At 44.3% G+C, this 21,509-nt stretch overlaps 1 protein-coding gene across 1 annotated transcript in view; it reads left to right on the forward strand.

Moving 5' to 3' along the window:
- LVRN (laeverin) overlaps positions 1-21,509 on the forward strand; it is a 663,539-nt gene that overhangs the window by 602,191 nt on the left and 39,839 nt on the right. The window contains exon 18 of the mRNA XM_078675542.1: positions 9,278-9,409. Coding sequence (XP_078531668.1) covers positions 9,278-9,409 — 132 coding nt within the window. The remainder of the gene's footprint in view (positions 1-9,277; positions 9,410-21,509) is intronic.

The raw sequence follows: 21,509 nt of genomic DNA on the forward strand, positions 1-21,509 counted from the left end.
TCCAGTCTTTCAAATATGGGGAGTGGGAGAGGAAGATAGCCCTCTATGCTGATGATATTTTAATTCTTACAGCCAACTTACATACCGCATTTCCAGCTGTTGTCAGTCTAGCTCAGGAGTTTGGTTTGGTTTCGGGCTGTGAAATCAGTGCTTCAAAGACGGAGGTCATGGTCTAGAATCTGAAGGCAAATCAGCATCAGTATCAGATAAGTTCTAGAATGAGGCATTTGGGGCTAAATACCTTGCAAGACATCACTAAGATCGCTGAGACCAATCTGACTATGGTGGCAAGGGAGTGTCTGAGGCTAATGAACTCTTGGGCCTCATTCCCCCTATCTATCATTGTTCATGAGTTAACCTGGTCAAAATGTCAATACTCCTGAAAATCACTTTCGTTTTTAATTGTATTCCCCTTTATTTTGAGAAATCGTTAATTGATAAAATCCAGAGGGATATTAATTTATTTGTTTGGGGATACAAATCTTCCAGGATTCCTTGGAAAAAGCTAAGGCGCAGGAGAGAAAAGGGAGGTCTTGCCTTGCCAGATATCCAGCTTTATGCTTGGGCCTTCAAATTTTGAAAATGCTGATTAATACTGGCGCAGGAGGGATGTTTTTAGCTATGCTTAGGGGTGCACATTTACCGGTGGAGGGTTTTTTGTTCAAATTTGGTGATCCAAAGTAAAAAAAAAAAAATTAAGCTAAAGGTTCTTCAGGGCCTAGGTAAAACATGGGCAAAATTAGGAAGTTCAGTCACGCTTGTGTAATTCTCTAGTTGGCCCCCTCTCGGACTCCCCTGAGGCTCCAGAATGTTTGAGGGATAGGTTGGCAACTCCTTTGAGGGAAGCCGGGCTGGCAGTCTGGGGGGGATCTGATCCCTGATGGCACCGTTGTTTCATGGGTGCAACTTAGGGATAGGGTTGCAGTAGGTCTCTCTAAGTTTAAATATCTTCAGTTGGTAAGCTGGGTTCAGTCACACTTACAAACAACCTTGGAATCTTACTAGGAAGAGGCAACTACCTGGAACACCAGCTTGTGACTAGGCCATCTGGGAAGAAGGAAGTTTCTTTCTGGTATCAAGTCATATCGGAAGCAGTGGACGGCAAATTCAAACTTGCTGAGGAATTGTGGGGAAGCTCCTTACCAGCACAAGACTGTGATACATTATGGGAGAGTTCATTCAAGATCCTATATGAAATTGTAAAACCGGCATGGTTAAAAAGGAACCACCTGTTCACCATCCACAGGGCGTATTTTTCCCCAGTAAGACTCTCAAAAATCACCAAAGGCTTACCTGTCTGTTGCAAGAAATGTGGGCTGGCTTTAACTTCCGATATCCACTTGTTTAAAGAGTGTCCAGCCTTGGTCTCGTTTTGGGACAGCATTGGAAAGTTTCTGACTGATACTCTGGGGAGCCCTGTTACCATCGACGTACCCTTGATTATCTTTGGCTTGACAGACAATGTTAAGGGCCCTGCAAGATCGCTGCTTTTTTACGCCATACTCCTAGCTAGGAGGCAAATTTGTATAAAATGGAAAGACCCCCCCACCCCCTCCTTCTAAGAATGGCAGACTTCCATTTTGGCAGTTTCCAAGCTAGATCTTCTGAGATCAGGCAGCAAGAAAAAGAGAACATTCTGGAATATTCTGCAATCAAGATGGGGCCCAGAGTTGATCGTTTGAGGGCTTTTTTTTCTGGGTCCAATGATTACGCTGCCTCAACACTCTTCGGGCCATGTCGGATACTCTCAGTCTGGTACTGGTAGCTCTAAGACGAGGGCCATCTAGCTCATGGAGCTTGGTAGAAGAGTTATCTCAGCAGGTTTATTCATTAGCACCTAAGCAAGTTTTTGTACCGGTAGGCGGGTCTTTCCATTTCCAGACGCCTACGCCTCTCAGCTTGCTGAGTGTGGGTATTGACAACTTGAGTGTGCATTGCAGTGAGATTGGTGGCGAATGAGTATAAAAAAGTGAAAAAAAGAAGGAATCTAAGCTACATGCTCATCCCACTGATCCATGCTGGTGCACATTGGCAAGTCTCTGTCTCAGGTTAGGAAGTTTCTTTTAAATATGACTTATATTGTTCTTAAGGATACACTAGGGAAATCAATTTCTGAAATCCTAAATTTGTAACCTTTCTTAAAAGCTGTTTAGATTACTTACCGGTTATCTTCATTCCTTTGGTTCTCCCGTCTCGTCTCGGTGTATACAAATATTGAGGAGATGGCCATCTCCAGTTCTCCACATCCAGGTACACCTTTGTTCACTTGTAAAATATTCAATTTCATCTTCTGAGATCTTTCTTTCATATTCATTTTACCTGGCACTCCTTTCAAGTTACTGTCTATATTCTGGGGAGTTCTTAAATGATGGTTTCACCCTTTCTTCAGCCTCAAAAACCTCAACCTGTTAGAAGACAAAGTAATACAAGGTGAGATTGAAAGGACTTGAATATGGAAACAAGAATGGGATTAATAAAAATGACTGGCAAGTAATCAAGACGTTATTTCCTCCTCTTTTATCATCCTTTGTTGTAGTCTGAATGTACCTAATCCCAGAACAATCGCATATTTAGAGGCCATATAAATAAAAAGCCCTTGATTATTACCAATCACAGAACTCAAAGGGATTTCAGGACCAATGTATGCATGTTCTACAGCTAAAGGAACACTGGTACCATGAACTAAACAACCTCCACCATCAATGTCCAAATGATAATGTCACACAAAGGTGGATGAGGTTGCACAGGTAGCTGCTCACAGATGTTCTTACTGGTAGAACCCCTGATTTCCACCCATACATTAGTCACCCTGCTAGTTAATTGTTTTGTATTGACCTGCGGGGTATCAGAATCATTGGTAGATATGTGAATAAAACTGTCATCCTGATACAGTGACAAAGTATTTAGGGCCTAATTATGAGTGAGTTGGTTAATTCCGACTCATACATAAAACCCTGTTTACACATGGGCCGGAATTACCAAGTTTGAAGGTATTTAACGCATCCGATAATTACTGGATGCATTAAATACCTCAGGCTTTGTTAAATTTTGGCAGGTCAAACCTGCTGAAATTTAACAGAGGAAATGTGTATCCTGAACAAGCTATATTTACCATACCATGCAGATTTTGGGGTGTTAAACAACAAAAATTGCATGTTATTCTATCGTACAGTTCCTACTAATTTAGTAAGACTGCATTTGGGCAACATAAGCATCAAAACTATAGAGGACTGGGTCCGCTCATACCATCAGAATATGTTGACGTAGTTACTGGCTAGCTCACAGTGCACCATTTGGACCTTTAAATCATACAATATACTAGATGGTGTCTGCAACCTCAGAACATGATGACCTTGATTCCCCCAAGGAAATCGTGGAAACAGATCTACACTTTCGTTGTTAACTCAGGCATACCCAAAGGGAGACACAAAGACTATACGAACTGGCATTTCAAACATTCATTGAAGCTATAGGATTTTAGTGTAAAATATGTGTGTTGGAATGAATAATCGAAAAAACACAAAGAAAAGTAGCAAGCATTACAAGAATGATGAAAAAGAGAAACAATTCAACCATTGTGCATTTGCATTGATTATATGGATACATATAATTATACACCTACCTAGCACTGCCTAGCCTAAAAAGGGTCTAGGGTGAATGCGGTTCTGCCAGAATACCTTAGAGTGGTCTAACTCCCCATTTACCTGCGTTTGTGTGTCATCTGGTAGCCAGTCTTGGTGAAGAACAGGCTGTTGTTCTTCTCAAGTTAGTGATGAGATTCAGCTGAGCCAGAATTCAGGTACAGGCAACCTTGACAATCCATCTAAATGTTCCTGTGCCTAAAAAAGGTTTGGTGCAGTTTATATAATAAAACTGAACCCATTAGTACTGTGCCTGAGTTCTGGTCTGGCTGTCATTGTTGATTCTATCCACCCAAAGCTGTCACCAAACAGACAACAACAAACAAGGCCAGTGTGCGCAGTGTACCGGGTCCTTGAACAGAATTTTCTAAGGTATGATAATGTTCCTGTGAGGAAATATAATTGTAAGCATACCTTATCTGAGTACACTATCTCATGCTGGCGAGCAAGTAAATGTGTGCTAAAAGTCATCATTTGAAAGTTGTCAACTTTAAACGTGAACATTTAAAATGAAAGTGTTTATGCACAAGGACAATGTAAACCGACAACAATTTCCCACAAACTTGTAATTGATGATATTCATCACACTTGAGAAATAACGTACCCCATGGTATTAATATTTATCAGAAGCGCTAAATATCACCTACACTAAGCCGCGGCCCATGTAGGAAAGAGGGGTGGAGCAGTGGGGCCTGGTGGGGGGATTTTGAAAGATGATGATGATGGAAAGTTAAATAAATAATTAATCTTCCCCCCCCCACCCCCATGGTCCCACCACTTTTACCTGTATGGGCCGCGGCTGCCTACACTTGTAATCAGGTCCATAAATTGAGACCTACAGGCCGCATCTGACAATGTCAATTTTAAAAAACTGATTACCATAGTGCAGGTATGATACTTAGAGGTCTAGGATAGTTTCAGGCACTCATACAATTTTCTGAAAATTCTTCTGTGCTGGTGGTTTGGAGTGAAATAATGCTGGAAAAAGAATTCTTTACTTCTAGTGGAGTTAGGAATTTTCCTTCAGAAGGATGCCCAGCCCTAGGTCGACAAGCATTGACCTGCGAAGATTGTGACAATAGGGTCTCACTCAACAAGACTCCCCTCACCTTCAGGCACTATAAGAGGATTATAATTAAAACCTTATGGGTAATGAACTCTATTGCTACCCCCTTTGAGGACATGAAGGGAGGAAGACAGAAACAGTGACAGATCGCACAACTGGCTGCATAAAGGGAAAATCCAAACGGAGATTCCCTGCTAACATGTCCATAGCCCCCACACACTTAGAGGCATATTATCAAGGACAGTGTTAAGAATTATCGCCGGTTTAACTGCAGCTAAAGCGGCGATAATGGGCTTGATAATATACCCTTGGGAATTCCAATAGAAGTCCATGTCCTGATGTGAACACAGGCTTCTATTCGAATTCTCCAGGGCATATTATCAAACCCATTATCGCCGCTTTAGCTGCAGTTTTCTGCCGCTAAACTGGCGATAATTTTAACGCCATCCTTGATAATATGCCCCTTAGTGTTTCATATCCAACTCTTCCTGAATTATCTTGTAAGGCACAATCCACTCTCATGATCTATCAAAGAGATCCTGCGTCTCGGATCATCTTTTGAAGGAGATGCAGTGGTGGTCCTATGGCACCCATATGATTCATGAATTGACAATGAACCTAAAGCTGAGACGTGGTTGCCTCAAAGTTGCTTTTTCATCATCCACACCTCCATAATGTGGTCAACACAGGTGGGTGGATAACACATATAATAAAGTAGCAGAGAATTGAATTACCAATTATCAGACCAAAGTTAGCAGGGAGCACGAACTTCTGAATCAAAATAATACTTAAATTAGTAATGGGTTTACCTTGTTTTAGAACTGAGTAAGCAGCCTTGGGATCAAGAATAATTGTGTACCAGGGTATCATAAATCCCTGGAGCAGAGCATTGACTTTGCATAGCTTTTTAGTTTCAAGCCTTCTGCAAATGGCCTCAAAGATTTGTGGTGACAGGCAAACACCTTGCGACTAAGTAAAAACGTAAAAACTTCTGATTTCTCTAAATACAAGAATTGCTAATTTAGAAATTGTACCTCACAATCGAATGGTATGTATCGAACCAGAGGTCACAGGTGTATAGGTACCCAAAACACCACAAGAATGCAGTCTACTTGTAGCAAGAGAAAACAGAAATCGATCCTCATTAAACTTGAATCTGAAGATCCTTATGAACTTGTTAACTTCTCTAAGGCTTGTTAACAGTTAGTGTTCCCTGATGACCGTAGCACCATGAATAGGCTGCATTGCTGGGGTACGTTAGCAATTTCTGCTTTCAGCAACAGAAACAAGAAACCTCAATTTGAGTTGTTCTTTTACTAGACAAGTGTCAGAACTGATGCAACATCATCGCATCACATCTGGTCAAGAAGGTTCAGAAGTCCATAGAATACCATTGTTGGTTGATTTCTGATATCCAGCTGTGAAATTGTGCCACCTCCTTAAGAACCCATGTAAACATATGTCAGAACTGCCATTACAGTCTGTGTGTACACTTTTAAACTGCCATTTCGACCTGGCAAAATAAACTTTTCACCAGGTCTAGCTCTTCCTTTTTAATACATATAAGCCACCCCAGGTGTATTTAAATAGTTGGACATCTGCTTTACACTTTTACATGTCCTGGTAGTGAAACATTCTTACATTCATTTTTTACTACTGCAAGGCCTGCCTCTCCCATAGGATAACATTGGGTTATCTTTTTACATTTAATAAGTGTTAAATGTCAATTGAGAGCAGGTTAGAAAGTTGGGTTTGGCCTCTAAAGAATTGTAATTTAAAAGCCTCTTTCATGGTAAAGTTGGATTTTAAGTCCCGATTCTGAGAATGGCACTTTTAGAAAGTTGCCATTTTATTCCTGCAGCCTGTGTCCTGGGTAACATGACTGTGTGTAGCTGACAGTTGGCCTGTATGTATTCCTCCCAGACAGCCACACAGTAGAGGGACTGGGTGTTGGCAGTGTGGGCCATCCAAGCTGAAAGGGGCGGGCTGAGCTGTGCACAGCCCCACGTTCCCTTCAAAGAAGCTGCCTCGGCTCACGCACAAAGAACCTCACTAGCCTAGTGTGACTACAGACAGTCTGAGACCAGGGCAGGGAGGGAGGAAGGAAATGCATGGCACTTCTGTGGGGGGGAACTCCAGCGCCACGAAACTTATGGTGTCAGTGCGCTATATAAATTCCGCCTAACATAACATAACATAACATATGTTTCTTAAACCTCAGAGCTGGCACCAGCTATAAAATTAACACCTTCAGACCCACACTTCAGTACGCACCTGGGCATGTGGACTGTATAGAATAAGGGCTGCTCCGCTGCCAGACGATTGCCCTGCTGCTTGAGGTCTGCAATGATGTCTGAGAGGGAAGACTGGAGCTATTTGCATCACCCTAGGCTACCTGAGTAACTCCAAAGGCTTGTTAGCTGGCCCCCTGTTCTGAGCTACAGGGACACAACAAGCTCCAGAGGCATCTCTTCAACTGCCCAGATGACCTGTTGCACTGGACCGGCCTGGCCCTGCAATTAGACCTGCCTGAGCCCTGCTGGCCTCTGCTGAAGTGAGTTTCTGATCTCCAAGAGGTGCTTTCCAGGTCGTGGACCCTTGGTGTGTCATCAGTTGAGCTCCTCCTGGAAGAAAACAAGAAATCCTGAAATGTTGAGCTACTTGCAACCTGAACAGGTCCACTCGCAATGACCCCCAAAGTGAAGCTCTGGTGAGCCTAACTCTTCGCACTACAGCGACTGCCAGCAACGACCAGCAGAATGAGATCTGTCCTTCATGCTACAGGATCAACAGCTCGCAGTGATTGCCAGCTTGAAGCTCCAACACCGACTGTCCGTGACTCCTACCTGATCTTCTCACTACAACTATGACTGTCCGCGATTCCCAGCCTGCTCTTCATGATACAGAGATGACCATCCGCAAAGCTCTCCCTATTCCTCGTGGCCTCCTCCTTTGCAAACTGAACTCTTTGCACTGGACTTTGACAAAGTAATTTTTTCAATGAGGCTAACCTGGTCCCTGTATATGCCCCACGCTCCATCACAGTCGGTCTGAACTTGTGGCTTTCCTCCGGTCTCATACAACCACATAACCGAGTGGCGCTTTGTATTTTCAGGCACTATACTTACCTTAGATCGTTGAAATCACATGTCTCTGGTTTTACCGATTGGATTATTGTCATTCGGGCGTCAACTTATTTATTCAATTTTACTCTTTTTTTCTTGTGTTGTGTTTTCACTTTATCACTGTTTGATTGTGGCATAAATACTGTACATTGCCTCTAAGTTACGCCTGACTACTTTTGTGCCAAGCTACCAGAGGGTGAAGCACAGGTTTATTTAGTGACTTTTTGTGGTTCAACCGGACAAAGATTGTTGCTCTTGCTTGAGTAGGGTTTCACCCATCAACCAACATACCAGTTTCTGACAGGGGGGCTGGAAGAACTGATGGAACCCTGTGCCACTTGTATGTGGCTGTTTACCTTCAAGAAGATGAGGGGGGTCTTAACTCATAAAAAAGTTTGCCAAATCTGACTTAGGAACTTATTTGTCCTCGATCCACAATCTGGGGTCACCTCTTCGCATTCAGGGGCAGCCAACAGCAGACACAGAGCAAGATTTTGGCCCTTAAAATACTGTGATGACAGTGAAGGAGGCCTATTCTGAGGTTTCCTAAAACCAGTCTGATGCTTCGGAACGAGTACATACCAGTACTTTTTATTGCTTTTGTGGCATCCTAGGAGGCACCATTTCCAAGGAAGCTCGAAACAAACTTTCTTGCCAGACCTATCTTAAATATATGGTGAGAACGGTGATTTATGATTACTCTTCAGAACATGTGGCCCCATTCTTCTCTTGTGTCAGCTCATTAAAATATCACAATACAAAAATGGCAGAAAGTGCTACCCGTTCTGTGTGTCATCGTTGTTCCTTATTACTAGAAGTCCTCCATTGTCTCCCTTGCAAATAGCAGTGTTCACTATTTACACCATGCGTGATTGTACAGGGGCGTACCTGCCTTCCTTCAATGCCTGACTGAAAGGGGAGCCATTCCAGGCCATCCGCAATTTTTAGGTGTAAGTACTTTGTCATCCTGGTTAACCAAATAAAGTGCTCATGCCCTGCCTCACAGTTCAGCCCACCGCCGGAGATGAGAGTCCTCTGCCAGTCACTGCCCCCTCCGTACACTGTCTGTTTAATCTGGTGTGTGCTGGTCCTTCTCACAAGATACAAAGCTGGGGTAAGTGTGTTGTTGTACCCACATACCGTGAGTGCTACCAGCACCCACGCCTCGCAGGCTTGCTGGCTCATTCTGAGTGAAGCTTCTAGTTTTCGCCCATTGCTCATATGTTACAGCTTGTCTTTTGGGGACTGAGTAAGTGCCCAATAAGACTGTGCTCAATTTGAAATCTGAAAGTATTGTCTAAATGATCTATGACCAAAAATTATCATCTTCAACTTCTACAAACTGCCAGGTTGGAAATTATGATGACGCTTACAATTTATTAAACTTTATGCCAAAAAATATTTCTTTAAAATAATTTACTTCTATTATGTTTCATTTGTCACAGGTACCTGGAATATGCACTTCAGCTGCCATTGTTTTTTGCACGAGACATTTTTGAAAATGTGCTTCACAATGAGATAGGCCGGCACATAGCATGGGAATTTGTTACGACACACTGGGAACAAATAAATGTGGCGTAAGTATACAGAGTGGCTGCACCCGTTTGTATAAATTTAGTAGCAAAATCTTTTGAAAGAATTAACACAGTTGTAAGCAGATTTGTTTTGTACACATACACCATGAAAACATTTTTTATTAATGCCTTAGGGATATGCCATATTCTCACCTTAATCTCCTGTTTCTCATCCCAACCTTTCAAATGTAATCATCTTTGCCACAGAACTGTCTTTTAACACACAAGTTAACAAAGTGCCCAAGAAATTGCGCTGCCTATGTTGGACACTCCCACTTCTACAAGAACACGCCCAAATCCCCCTTCCTCTTGTGCTGGCCCGTTCACGCTTTGATAACTGCTATGATGCTCATGAAGTTCTACCGACAAAAGCCACACATAATCTACTAAGAGCACAGCACTAGGCCACTCAACTCCTAACTGGCTTCAATATATTGATCACATCACTCCAGTTGTAAAGTCACTCTAGTGATTGCTAATCAAACAACAAACTGAATTAGAACATAGGAATGTTGGAACCTCCATTGAAGACAATGAAGTGGCTGGTGTAAGCCTTCTCCTCCAATATTCAAATATTTGTCTTTCACTTTCTTCCTTTTTAATTTAGAACATGCTACCCTCAATGGGTAGAATGTTCTAATAGCCTTATAGCCCTTTTCGTCTGGCTACACCTGTGTTAAAGGCCCTCTCCCTTATTATAGTTGGGCCTTTCACAAACGATATAGCCCTTAGCAGCAGGCTATAGGGCTATATATCAAAACCCTTTGCCCAGCTCTAGATTACCTGTCTAAATTATTCCTGCCTAACTGTCTAACCTTATCCTAAAGGTTGACTTTCCAAGCAAGCCAAAATATTACCACTGAGATACCTGCAGTCTGATAGCAGGCCTCCTACATTTAGCACTCTCATCCACTAAAGCTAATTTCAGATCATTTATTTATTGTTTTGCAGTTTTATATGATGTGAACTCGACCCAAAGGCGCTTTACATAAACACAAGAACGCATTCATTGTATTGGTAGGCATGGGGAGATTAAGTGATTTTTTTCAGAATCACAGGATATTCAACACCGAGCCTCGAACTCCGTTCCCCAGTTCCACATCCAGCAGCTCTGGTTGTTACGCCACATCCGGTCCCATTGGCAAGCCATTGAAGAATTACCTCTTTCACTAAGCATGTAGAGATGAATACCTTTGTCATCCTATCCTTCTCAGGCCTCATTTATGAAAAGTGTTGCATCACTGCGGTAAAACAGCAATGCAAGACTTTTCAGTGCACCCTCCTTGCAGCACAATGGATGCGCTGTATTTTACTGTATGGCGCTCCATGAAGCAAGGATTGACAGATACGTCATCCTGACATATCTGTCAGCGCACAAATGGCACATTGCTGGAGTGTGTCTGGAAACAGATGCAAATCCAGCAATGTGTCCTTTCACATGGGGCAAAAAATAAATGGTGGGTCAACATAAACAGTCAATGACTGTAATCCATTCTTCCGATCAATCAACACAGTGCTACACAAAACTAAAACAAGCTTATAACTATTTTGGGATGTGTTTTAATATGCTAATGGGTCCCTCTTTTACAGCAGAAGAATCAAGTCTTATCATAGCCCACTTCCTTCAACAATGTTTGGAAGGTCATACTGAAACCTGCCAGATGGAAAGAGGAGAAGTTAAGTTATAGATATATATTGACTGCAGTACCTCCAATACTCCACAAATTCCTTTGTAAGCATAGGGGGAATGTATTTATTACCTAGTCGCGCAATGCGCCTATGCACACCCTTGGTTCCATCCAGACGCTCGGATCCCATATTTGAGACCTGAGGCGGACTTGGTACTACCACTTACCCTCAACTCGATATTGCCCAAAGGCATACCCAGAGACCCACTTGACATACAAACTGTGTCCACTACATCGTGGGCCTGGATGCAGTTGCGTAGACTGCTCCAGTTGGACGTGCTGTACTCCCCGGCGCTTCCATTGCCGAGCCCACACTGGCTCCCCATCACCGCGGAGGCAGTGGTCTGCAGAACGTTGTCCAAATACCAGCTCGCCACAATAGGGGATCTGTTCCCGGACGGCCATGTTTTTTCGGTGTCCGAGGATCCGCGATTTGCGGACCGGACGTTTATGGACTCCTTTGTCCTGACTAGGGTGAGGTCCATGCTTAGAGCACAGTTTCCCTCGTTCCCACTGCCGCCAGATGACATGGCAGCACTGACTTTTCTACTCCAGTCACAAACAGGAGCCCACATGGTCTCCAGGTTGTATGGACTCTGTGTGGCGGCACTTCCTGCTTCGGATGTGAAAGTTCGTGCGGCATGGGAACTTGATCTGGGTGGCCCCATCACGGACGCCCAATGGGATGCCTGTTGCCGCTCCACTAAAGAGGTATCTGTCAACAGTAGACATAAGCTAATACATTTTAAATTTTTGAGGCGACTATACTTCACACCGGCGCTGGCCCACAGAATTGACCCGACCAGACCTCATCACTGCCCTAAATGCAAAGCTCCGCATGCCGATTTTGCACAGCTCACATGGACCTGTCCGAAACTACACACCTACTGGCTACAGGTGCACCACATCTTGGGCGACATTTGGAATGTGAATTGCAACACAAGCCGGAAATTGCACTGCTTGGCTATGTCGCTGAGTTCCCCCGGGCAACGCGTAAGCTTGCTGACATAGGTTTCTTGCTCGCGAAGAGGGAAATTGCTTTACTTTGGGGGTCCAGACGAATCCCTGATTCCAAGTCTTGGATGCGCAGCCTTGCCCAATGCAATACCAATAGTGTAGAATACTCCACGCAGATCCAAACGGCTTCACGCCCTATCGACATCTGGGGCCCATATCGACAGTATCTTAGCAAGATTACACGGGATGCACACTCCCAAGCTGCTAGCTCTATTTTCCCAGAAGGGGTGGGCTAGGTGGTTTTGGTTACCCTAGCGTGCGCTACCTATTGCGTTCCACAGTGCTTGGCGTGTACACACTCTCGGAAAAGGGTATGCGTGAGCAGCTGGTTTTGGATTGTATGCTGGTTGGGGCCGAGATGTTTCCCTCCTCTGTTTCCTTGCATCCCTTGCCCCGGCTGAAATAGTTGCTTCACCCTAATCTTACATTTGTCGTTTTACCCACCCTCGTCTGCCTACGCCTATACTAATGCCATCTTCCTTGTCAATTGATGTGTTGCTTGCCGCTCTCTCTATCACGAAGGCTCATTCATTTTCGTTCTGTTTGAAAAAGGTTATATCTCTTTGTGTCATCATTCCGCGCATGCAATTTTCCCTCAGATATGGAAAAAGTGAAAATGAGACTTTAGAATGTGTTACACTGCTTGTAAATGTCATTGGTCTAGTCCTCCATTTGCTTCCTTTGTATAATGACCGCTACCGTTTTCATTGTAAACAGTTTACTGTGTAATTGTATGCCTACACGGACCAATCTGATGCTAATAAAGAGATTTAAAAAAAAAAGCATAGGGGGAATGTACACAAATAATTGACTGTGGACAACTGCAGGCTTTGGCGAGACACTCCCTGGACTTCAAGAATAGTGGACCCCCGGAAATTTCTCTACTGCATCCTGCAGGGAAGTGCTGAGATTTGGGTGCCTTGAATATTTCAGCATAGCGATAAAATATTAGAATAGTTGGAATATTTAACTGCATTTCATATGTTTTATGCATGATGCTTCTAAACGATAGGGCGGATTCACAGAAGCATTTATGAGCACGGAAGTATTCCTACAGGAGTACTCTTTAACATACTGGTCAGTACCTGCCTTTGTGAGTTGGCCCCGAAAAGTCCAACATGCAAAGAGGACACAGTCCTGTATAATCTAATATGATATCCCATTGTAGATGTTTTGGGACAGATTCACAAAAGCATCGTAAAAGTACCAAAAAAGTATCACAGGAGCACTACTTTGAAATGAAATGAAAAATTGCACTTATATAGCGCGTAACTACCCGGGGGCCTCGCAGCGCTTTAGACTGATTATTTTACAGCGGGCACCGGGTAGGTCTTTACATTATCCTTTGTGAATGGACTCAAATAAAAGCCTACATGCACCTGTGCTGACAGTAGTGTTGCAGCGAATAGCACCTCACTGCTAAGGTGAGCAGTGAGTTTTATGCATGGCATTTCTAAACTATGCCTCTGCATGTACCTGCATAGACAGCAGTGTTGCAGCAACTAGCACTTCAATGCAAGGCTTGGCAGTGTATTTTATGCGTGTTATTTCTAAACCATGAATCTGCTTGTACAGGCATCGACAGCAGTGTTGCAGCAACTAGCGCCAAAATGCACATTTTATAATTGATAGGTTAGAGGTGTTCAGTGCTGGTGAGCGGGACCGGAGGAAGAAAAATAAATAAGCATTAGCAAAGCTAATCGGTCTGCCATTGGCTTCCAACCTTTTGAATTTACCAATGCTTATTTTTTAGAATGTTTTTTGGATGAAGCTGATCAAAATATTAGCAGTTCTGTAGCATTATCAGGGAAGGTCCCAGTCCCTAGCCTAAATAAAACAAGCATTGTCTAAAAGCCAAACATATTGATGTATATTTTCTTACTGTTAAAGCACACATTATACCAATAGCCCTTGGCACTAAAGGGGAGTATTTATTGTACTGCACGTGCAATATGATTACACCGATCTTATAAGCACTCTGTGACAGAGCTAACAAAACTGGTGTCCTGAATAACAGGGGTCCTACTGAACATCAAAAATGCAGACAATTGAATTTCATCACGATGATAACAGAAAAAATAACTTAATGATTAAAGATGCTAGCAGAAAAAAGATCTCAATGATAAAAAGATAGTCCAAAAAGTCTTTAAAACTGAACCGAGAAAGGAGGCCACTAATGAAAGAAGTATATTTTTCACAAAACAAATAATGCATGTCAGAATATGCAACTATGTTATTTATGGGCAAACGCTGCTTGCAACCAAATCTGAAGTACCGGTGGAATTTACAAATTTGTTAATTAACAAATCGTGAGTGGTAGTGTGTTGTAGTGTGCTTAATACTAATGCCGTCTCCCCACTGTGGTTCTCTGCCTTTCTGCTCAGCCTGTGATGAGTTCACATGGAATGTTGGGTTGGTTTGTATGTAGGAGAGTTTCAGTTGGTGTGATGGGCTGAGCAGAGAGGACCCTGCTCCTGGTGGGGCATTACCATGCATTACTATGGATCTTTGTAACTGAGAACCTGTAAGATTACCACAAGAATACATCTACTAATACCATCTACCAGACATGTCTGAGCTTCCATACTTCGTTGTAACACTGGCGATGATTTAAAAAGAACCTACCTGAGCTACCTTGGATGGATTTGACTTAAGAAACTGAAGTAGAAGCCCATTTAGAAGAAGCAACGATTTACAGAATTTCCTATTTACTGGAAAATTATAGGACTTAAAGGACTCAAGTAAGTGATTTGAAACTCATGGATTTGATGAAACTAGGCACCCCTAATGCCCCACCAGTGACCCTGTCAACGGTCGCCCTTAAATTGAAAAGTGCCAGTTTCTGTTTGCCTGTTTCTGTTTTCTGCCTTGGAAAAGTGACTATCAACTGACTGCCAGGTGGTGGCAGCTCCTGGGCTCATTGGGGGCTCTCACGTTGGATTACAGCTTTGCTGACTTTGTGTTTTAATTACTAGCAGTGACTAATACTGTTTAGTGTTTTAATTTGCTTGCACTTTTTAATCATTTGTAAATTGTCAGCCTTTGCTGCCTTGCTTTGTTTAAACGTGTTTGGCATTTCTACCTACCGTTTACTTCGCTTCGGCATCCTTTGCCCCGGTCCCGCGCGGCTCCCAGTGCCGATCGCGTGGAGGGCAGCTCCATCAGCGCGGCTTACGTGCCGGACAGCTGTAGAGTGGGCGCCATATTGGAACCAGCCGGAAGGGCGCGCACACCGCAGGCAGCGGTCTAGCAGCCCGAGGCTGTCCTCTATAAAACGCCCATGTGTTACCGGAAGCGCAGCGGACGAGCGCAGCGGGCACGCCTTTTGCGCGCCGATGGTGCGCCTAAGGTAAGCCCGTCTGCGCCCGTCCGCGGCCAGACGGGGCTAAGGGCACGGCACTATGCCAATTTTCATTCTTATTCGCCTGATCAGCTGTGTGCCTTCCAAGGTCCCTGGAGTTTAGACTCTGCCACAAGGGAGCATATTAGTCACCTGAATATTGCTCGCACTCCTTCCTTGCCTACCCTTCCATTCAACTTTCCCTCCCTTATACCCGGTTCCCGTCCTGCTGGGGTTCCTTTTCACATCGACCCCATTCCTTCCTCTCTACCTTCAGGGACCTCTCCCCCGACCATTGCAGCTTTATTGCTGAACACTCGTTCGGCGGTACAGCACCAGTCTGTCCTGTTTATTTTTTTAGACACTCATAAGCCAGACTTATTGTTCCTTACGGAAACTTGGTTCCGCCCTGAGTCACTGCCTAACCTATTGGCAGCCCTGCCCTCCACGTACTATGCTTTGCGAGCTGATCGGCTCGGCAAAGTGGGAGGAGGGGTTGCCCTGTTGGTCCGCTCTGGCATCCAGTTCCAGCTACTTTCCTTCCCTCCAATACTGGATGTCGATTTTTTAGTTGCTCGCTCGACATCGTTTTTAATTCCCATCACTTGTGTTCTTATGTATCGACCACCGAAAAATATGCCTCACTTTCTCCCGGCCTTTCAGGAATTAGTAGCAACCCTTGCAGTCAATCATTCATCGGTTCTGGTATTGGGGGACTTCCACTTCTGGCCCTCCGATCCAGCGGAGGATGCACCCTCCAAAGACTTTACCGACCTACTCAGTAGCTTGAACTTCACTCCTCACATCCACACTCCCACCCATGTTCAAGGTCACACTTTGGACCAAATTTGGTCCCTTAATATTTCGATCCCTGCTCCTATTGTTTCTCCCTGCCCCTGGTCCGACCACTTTCTGATTTCCTTCTTTCTGGATCTGGGCTTAGCGAAGAAGCCGTCCTTTCCCAAGAACACCTGGGCACGCAACTGGGGGAAAGTGGACATTCCATCTCTGTGTTCCTCTCTTCTAACATCAAGCCCTGCCATTGATAACCTGCCCACCTCATCTCAAGCAGTGGCCATAAACAGTTGGCTGTCTTCAACATGCGATCAGGTGCCCCCCCTCAGGCGCGTCAAAGTGAAGCGCTCCCACGATGCGAATAAATGATTCGGCCCTGAACTTAAGGAGAAAAAGTTGGCTGCCCGTCAGGCAGAGCGCACCTGGAGGCGCAATTACAGCGAGTCCTCCAAACTCTTGTACAACTCCATTCAGGCGGATTACAAGAGAGCTATCCTTAAGGCTAAGACCTCCTACTTCTCCGATAAGATCCTCCAGGTGGAGAATCAATCGAGGGAAATCTTCGCTACCGTGTTTGAACTGGCCACCACAGATAGAACTTCAGCTAAACAAGTCCCTTCTCAACCCTTATGTGATTCCCTTAATGACTTCTTTATAAGTAAAATCGCAGATATTAAATCCAACATCTCACCCCTCTCCTGTGCCTTCGTTGACATCATTCCACCGCCCAACACTTGTCATTTTGATCAATTCACACTGCTATCTGAAGAGACCTTCCTTTCTATCCTCCCCACTGTAAAATCTGGATCCCCGGCGGATGTCTGCCCTGCCCACATTATGTGTAAAATTTTTCAAACTTGCCCTCTCCCTCCCCTGACCTTTCTTAATGACTCCTTAAGAAGGGGAATCGTTCCCACCTTACATAAGTCAGCCACGATTGTCCCCATCTTGAAAAAGCCTGGGGCAGACTCCACAGTCCTATCCAATTACCGCCCTATCTCCCTCCTTCCTTACTTGGCTAAGGTCCTTGAGCGGCACATCACCAAAATCTTGAGTGCCTTCGTTGAGACTAGTAAGTTCTTAGCCCCTTCTCAAGCTGGCTTCCGCCCCCTGCACTCTACCGAGAAGGTGGTGGTATCCGTTATGGACACACTTAGAGAGGGACTGGACTCCAATCTCCCACAGGCGCTGATTCTCCTCGATATTTCTGCCGCCTTCGACACGGTTGATCATACCATCCTTCTTTCCCATGTCGAGGCGGCAGGCGTTGGGGGTTCCGCCCTGTCTTGGGTCAGATCGTTCCTCAACGACCGTACCCAGGCCGTTCACTTGGCGGATTTCTCTTCCACAGCTCATACGGTACAATGTGGTGTCCCTCAGGGCTCTTCTCTTTACCCTCTTCTTTTTAATCTTTATATCTTTCCTCTTATTTTTGCGTTACAGCAGTTGGAGGTCACAGTGTTTAATTACGCTAATGACCTCCAGTTCATTTTTAATTTATCTGATTCCTCCCTTTCTATTCTTAACTTCCAGTCAGTGATGGTATTCATCAGGAATTGGATGAATACCAATCATCTAAAACTTAACCCTGATAAGACCGAGCTTGTCCTGACTGGTGGTAAACTCAACCCTTGGTCTTCTGCTTTTTGGCCTTCTTTGCTTGGTTCCCCCCCTCTCCCTTCTTTTTCTGTTAAAACTTTGGGGATTACTCTGAATCAACACCTTACTCTCCATTCACACGTGAGAATGGTGGTTTCGGCCTGTTTTTTTGTTTTACGCACCATTCGTAAAATCTCACGTTTCTTTTCATTATCAGCCCTCAAACTTATCCTTATGGCGATGGTCCTTTCACGCTTAGATTACGGCAATGCACTATACAATGGCATCCCCAATTATGCTCTGCGCCGACTCCAGCTGGTGCAAAACCAAGCGGCCCGCTTGGTTTTTAGTTTACCCAGATCTCAGCACATCACCCCCGTTCTTCGCTCTCTCCACTGGCTCCCAATCAAAGAGAGAGCTCTGTTTAAACTTGGCTGCTTCGCCTTTCAGGCTCTGGCTGGGACAGCCCCGGCCTTTATGATATCTCATATTCACCCTTACATTCCCAGCAGACAATTGCGATCCTCCGCCCTCTCTCTTCTGGTGGCTCCTCGTTTTAGGAGGAAGAGGTCGGGAGGATGCAAGTTTGCTGTCCTCGCCCCGTCCTTTTTGAACTCCCTACCCCTTCCTATTCGCACTTCAGTATCCTACATGGAGTTCCGAGGGAGACTGAAAACCTTGCTTTTCTCACGGGCATTTTCAACCTGAGCTAGCCCGGAGTCTGTAATTTGAATTGAGCTTCCCCACAGCGCCATGAAACCGCTCGGTATACGTGCGCTATATAAATACCTTTAAATTCAAATTCAAATTCTTGCTTTGGCCCTGATAACAGACGGTTTTCTGTATGTGCTACAGATATCCACAGTGTGCCTAACTTTCTTTTGATATTTTCAAAAATGGATCAACAGTGCCATCTTGTGGTTGTGTGGCACATTGACATCTCAGCTTGGCGCAGGGACTTGGAACTTTCGTAGAGGTACTGTTGAGTGACAGTTTTTTTTCAAAGATGCATTTCCTTGCAGTGCTGTTCGTGAATTTAACAGAGTGGGCCATCTTTTCTGCATGTCTACGGTGACACGCACACCTTCTCTCACCTTTAATTGATTTATACTGTGATTTGCATATGTTTTTTTTTGCTTAACATGTTTAACATGTAATCTTTTGTCATCTTACAGCTTAAAATTGTCATTTTGAGGGTGGTGGCTGTTCTAATTTTTGGTTTTGCATCTCCATACCATTTCAGAATTTGTGGTTTTGGGTTTAGACATATCCATAGAGTGTTTAAGAGTGTTTTGAGTTTTTGCATCTTCATACTATTTTCAGAAATGGTTGTTTTGGGTTTAGATATACCCATAGAGTGTTCAAGAGTGTTTTGGGTTAAGGGATACCCTAGTTTTGCCATGTGCTATTGTTAACTGTTTATATAGACTGTGTGTGACGGGTACACACGTGACGGGTTACCTCTAGTGTAGTGTAACTTCTCTTATCAGTTTTGTTTATACCCTTAAACCCTTAGTTTTTGAGATTTCTGGAGTCTATTTGTACTCATAGTATGATTCAAGAGTGTTTTGGGTTTAAAGGATACCCTAGTTTTGTTTTGGGTTAAGGGATACCCTAGATTTTCTGATTTGCCTTGTGTTATATATACACATTACTTAGACTGTGTGTGACGGGTACACACGTGGGGGGTGTTATTTATTGTGTAGTGTAACTTCCCCTATCAGTTTTGCCAATACCCATAGTTTTTTAGGATTTGTGCTGCACACTAGGAAATGTGTGCGGTTTTGAATTTGTAAGTTTAAGAAGGTTGGAAATTGGTGCGGTTTTGGTATCTTGCAATTTTTGTCTTTGATCATTTTCAAGGAGAAGGATGTAGGATGTATTACAATGTTTTGGTGGTGCGTCCTCTTCTTCTCCCTGTCAAAAGTGTGTTTACCATCTTGATGCATTTTTGTGTTTATGATCGTTATCAATGGGTTAAGGATGTGTTGTATATATTGTTATTAATGCATTCTTCCTTCTGATTTGTGTATTTTATTGTCTTGCAATTCTTTTGAATGTTTTGATTATTAAGGGGGGAGATGTGTTGTAATGTGCTTATTACTAATGCAGTCTCCCCACTGTGGTTCTCTGCCTTTCTGCTCAGCCTGTGATGAGGTCACATTGAATGTTGGGTTGGTTTGTATGTAGGAGAGTTTCAGTTGGTGTGTTGGGCTGAGCAGAGAGGACCCTGCTCCTTGTGGGGCATTGCCATGCATTACTATGGATCTTTGTAACTGAGAACCTGTAAGATTACCACAAGAATACATCTACTAATACCATCTACCAGGCATGTCTGAGCTTCCATACTTCGTTGTAACATAGTGCTTTTGATCAGTGTAAGGTGTACTTACAAGAAATGTGCCAGAAGAACCTGAGAAGGAATTTAAATATATAAGTGAATGCAATGTGAAAATGTATAGAGCAAGCCGCCGTGACCGGTGCAGGTAAGAGCAGCGGGGGTGGGAAGTCGATAGACAACGAGGGAAAATCAAATAAAAATAACAAAACAACTTACCTTGTGCTCACCGCATGATTGAGTCGGCAATTCGACGAGCGCAAGGTAAGTGGTTTTCTTTTTATTTTCCCTCGTTGTCATCTGTCGACTCCTCCGCCTCACCACTCTTACCTGCACCGGCCTCAGCTGAGAACAAGCTTTGCACTGCACATTTAAAATGCAGAGCGATCCTAACTTAAAACATCGTTTTAACAGGTTAGAGCAACAAAAGGGTGGAAAAGAATCGCACAAGAATATCATGTTTTTCCTTTTTAAGTTGATTCTACAAAATATGATGACACTAGATCATGTTTATAGCATGCAAATTCGAGATTGATAAAGCGTTTATCTGAATGGACCAGTAGCTGTGTTAATCCCCTAAGGCTTCTGGTGCTCCACCCCTGAACCTGGTCAATAGGTCAATACATTCAATATTATGTGAAGCGAGTTAGGCTCCTCAAAAAGGAGAGAGAATATTTTAGTATCAAACCATGAATGTTTAGTACAAGTTCATGGTTTACAGAATGCAAAACTCAGGTTTGCAGCACTTTCAATGGCGGCTGCCACAACACAAAGGTGGGGCAGCGGGGGATGGACGGGGGGGTGGGGAGGACTGGAAAGAGAAAATTATATATATTTTTTTTAACGTACCTTTCGCCGCAGCCTCTGCCGTCCGTCTCAGCTCTCCCAGCAGTCTCAGGGAAAGCATAGGCTGCTTAGCCAACCCTGGCACTGCTCTCCTGCTGGGAAAGCAGCACTAGGAGCAATGGCGCTGCCGGTGCAGGGCTCCCATGGTTAAGGGAGAGCGAGAGCCCCCAGGAGCCACCTGGTGCAGCTCGACGGCGGAGGGGGCACGAGGCACATTGCCGGTGCCTGCCCCCACTGCGTGAGAAGTGAGGAGATTGCCGCCCAGAGTCTCCCCAGCGAGGGAGAAAGCCCGAGTCCTCTGACCCATCCGGCGAGTCCCGAGGGAGTCCAGGGGGGGGTGCGGGGGAAGAGAGACAGTCAGAGCAGCCTGTGTGCTCAGTGGGCCGCTCCAACGTAGTTGCATTGATTAGAGGGCCCCCATGGGGGTCCCAATGCCCCGCAGGCCCGTGCTGCAGCTATGGGGGCATATTCAGTTCTAGA

Source organism: Lissotriton helveticus, chromosome 2_1 (genome assembly GCF_964261635.1).
Source record: "Lissotriton helveticus chromosome 2_1, aLisHel1.1, whole genome shotgun sequence".
NCBI lineage: Eukaryota > Metazoa > Chordata > Amphibia > Caudata > Salamandridae > Lissotriton > Lissotriton helveticus.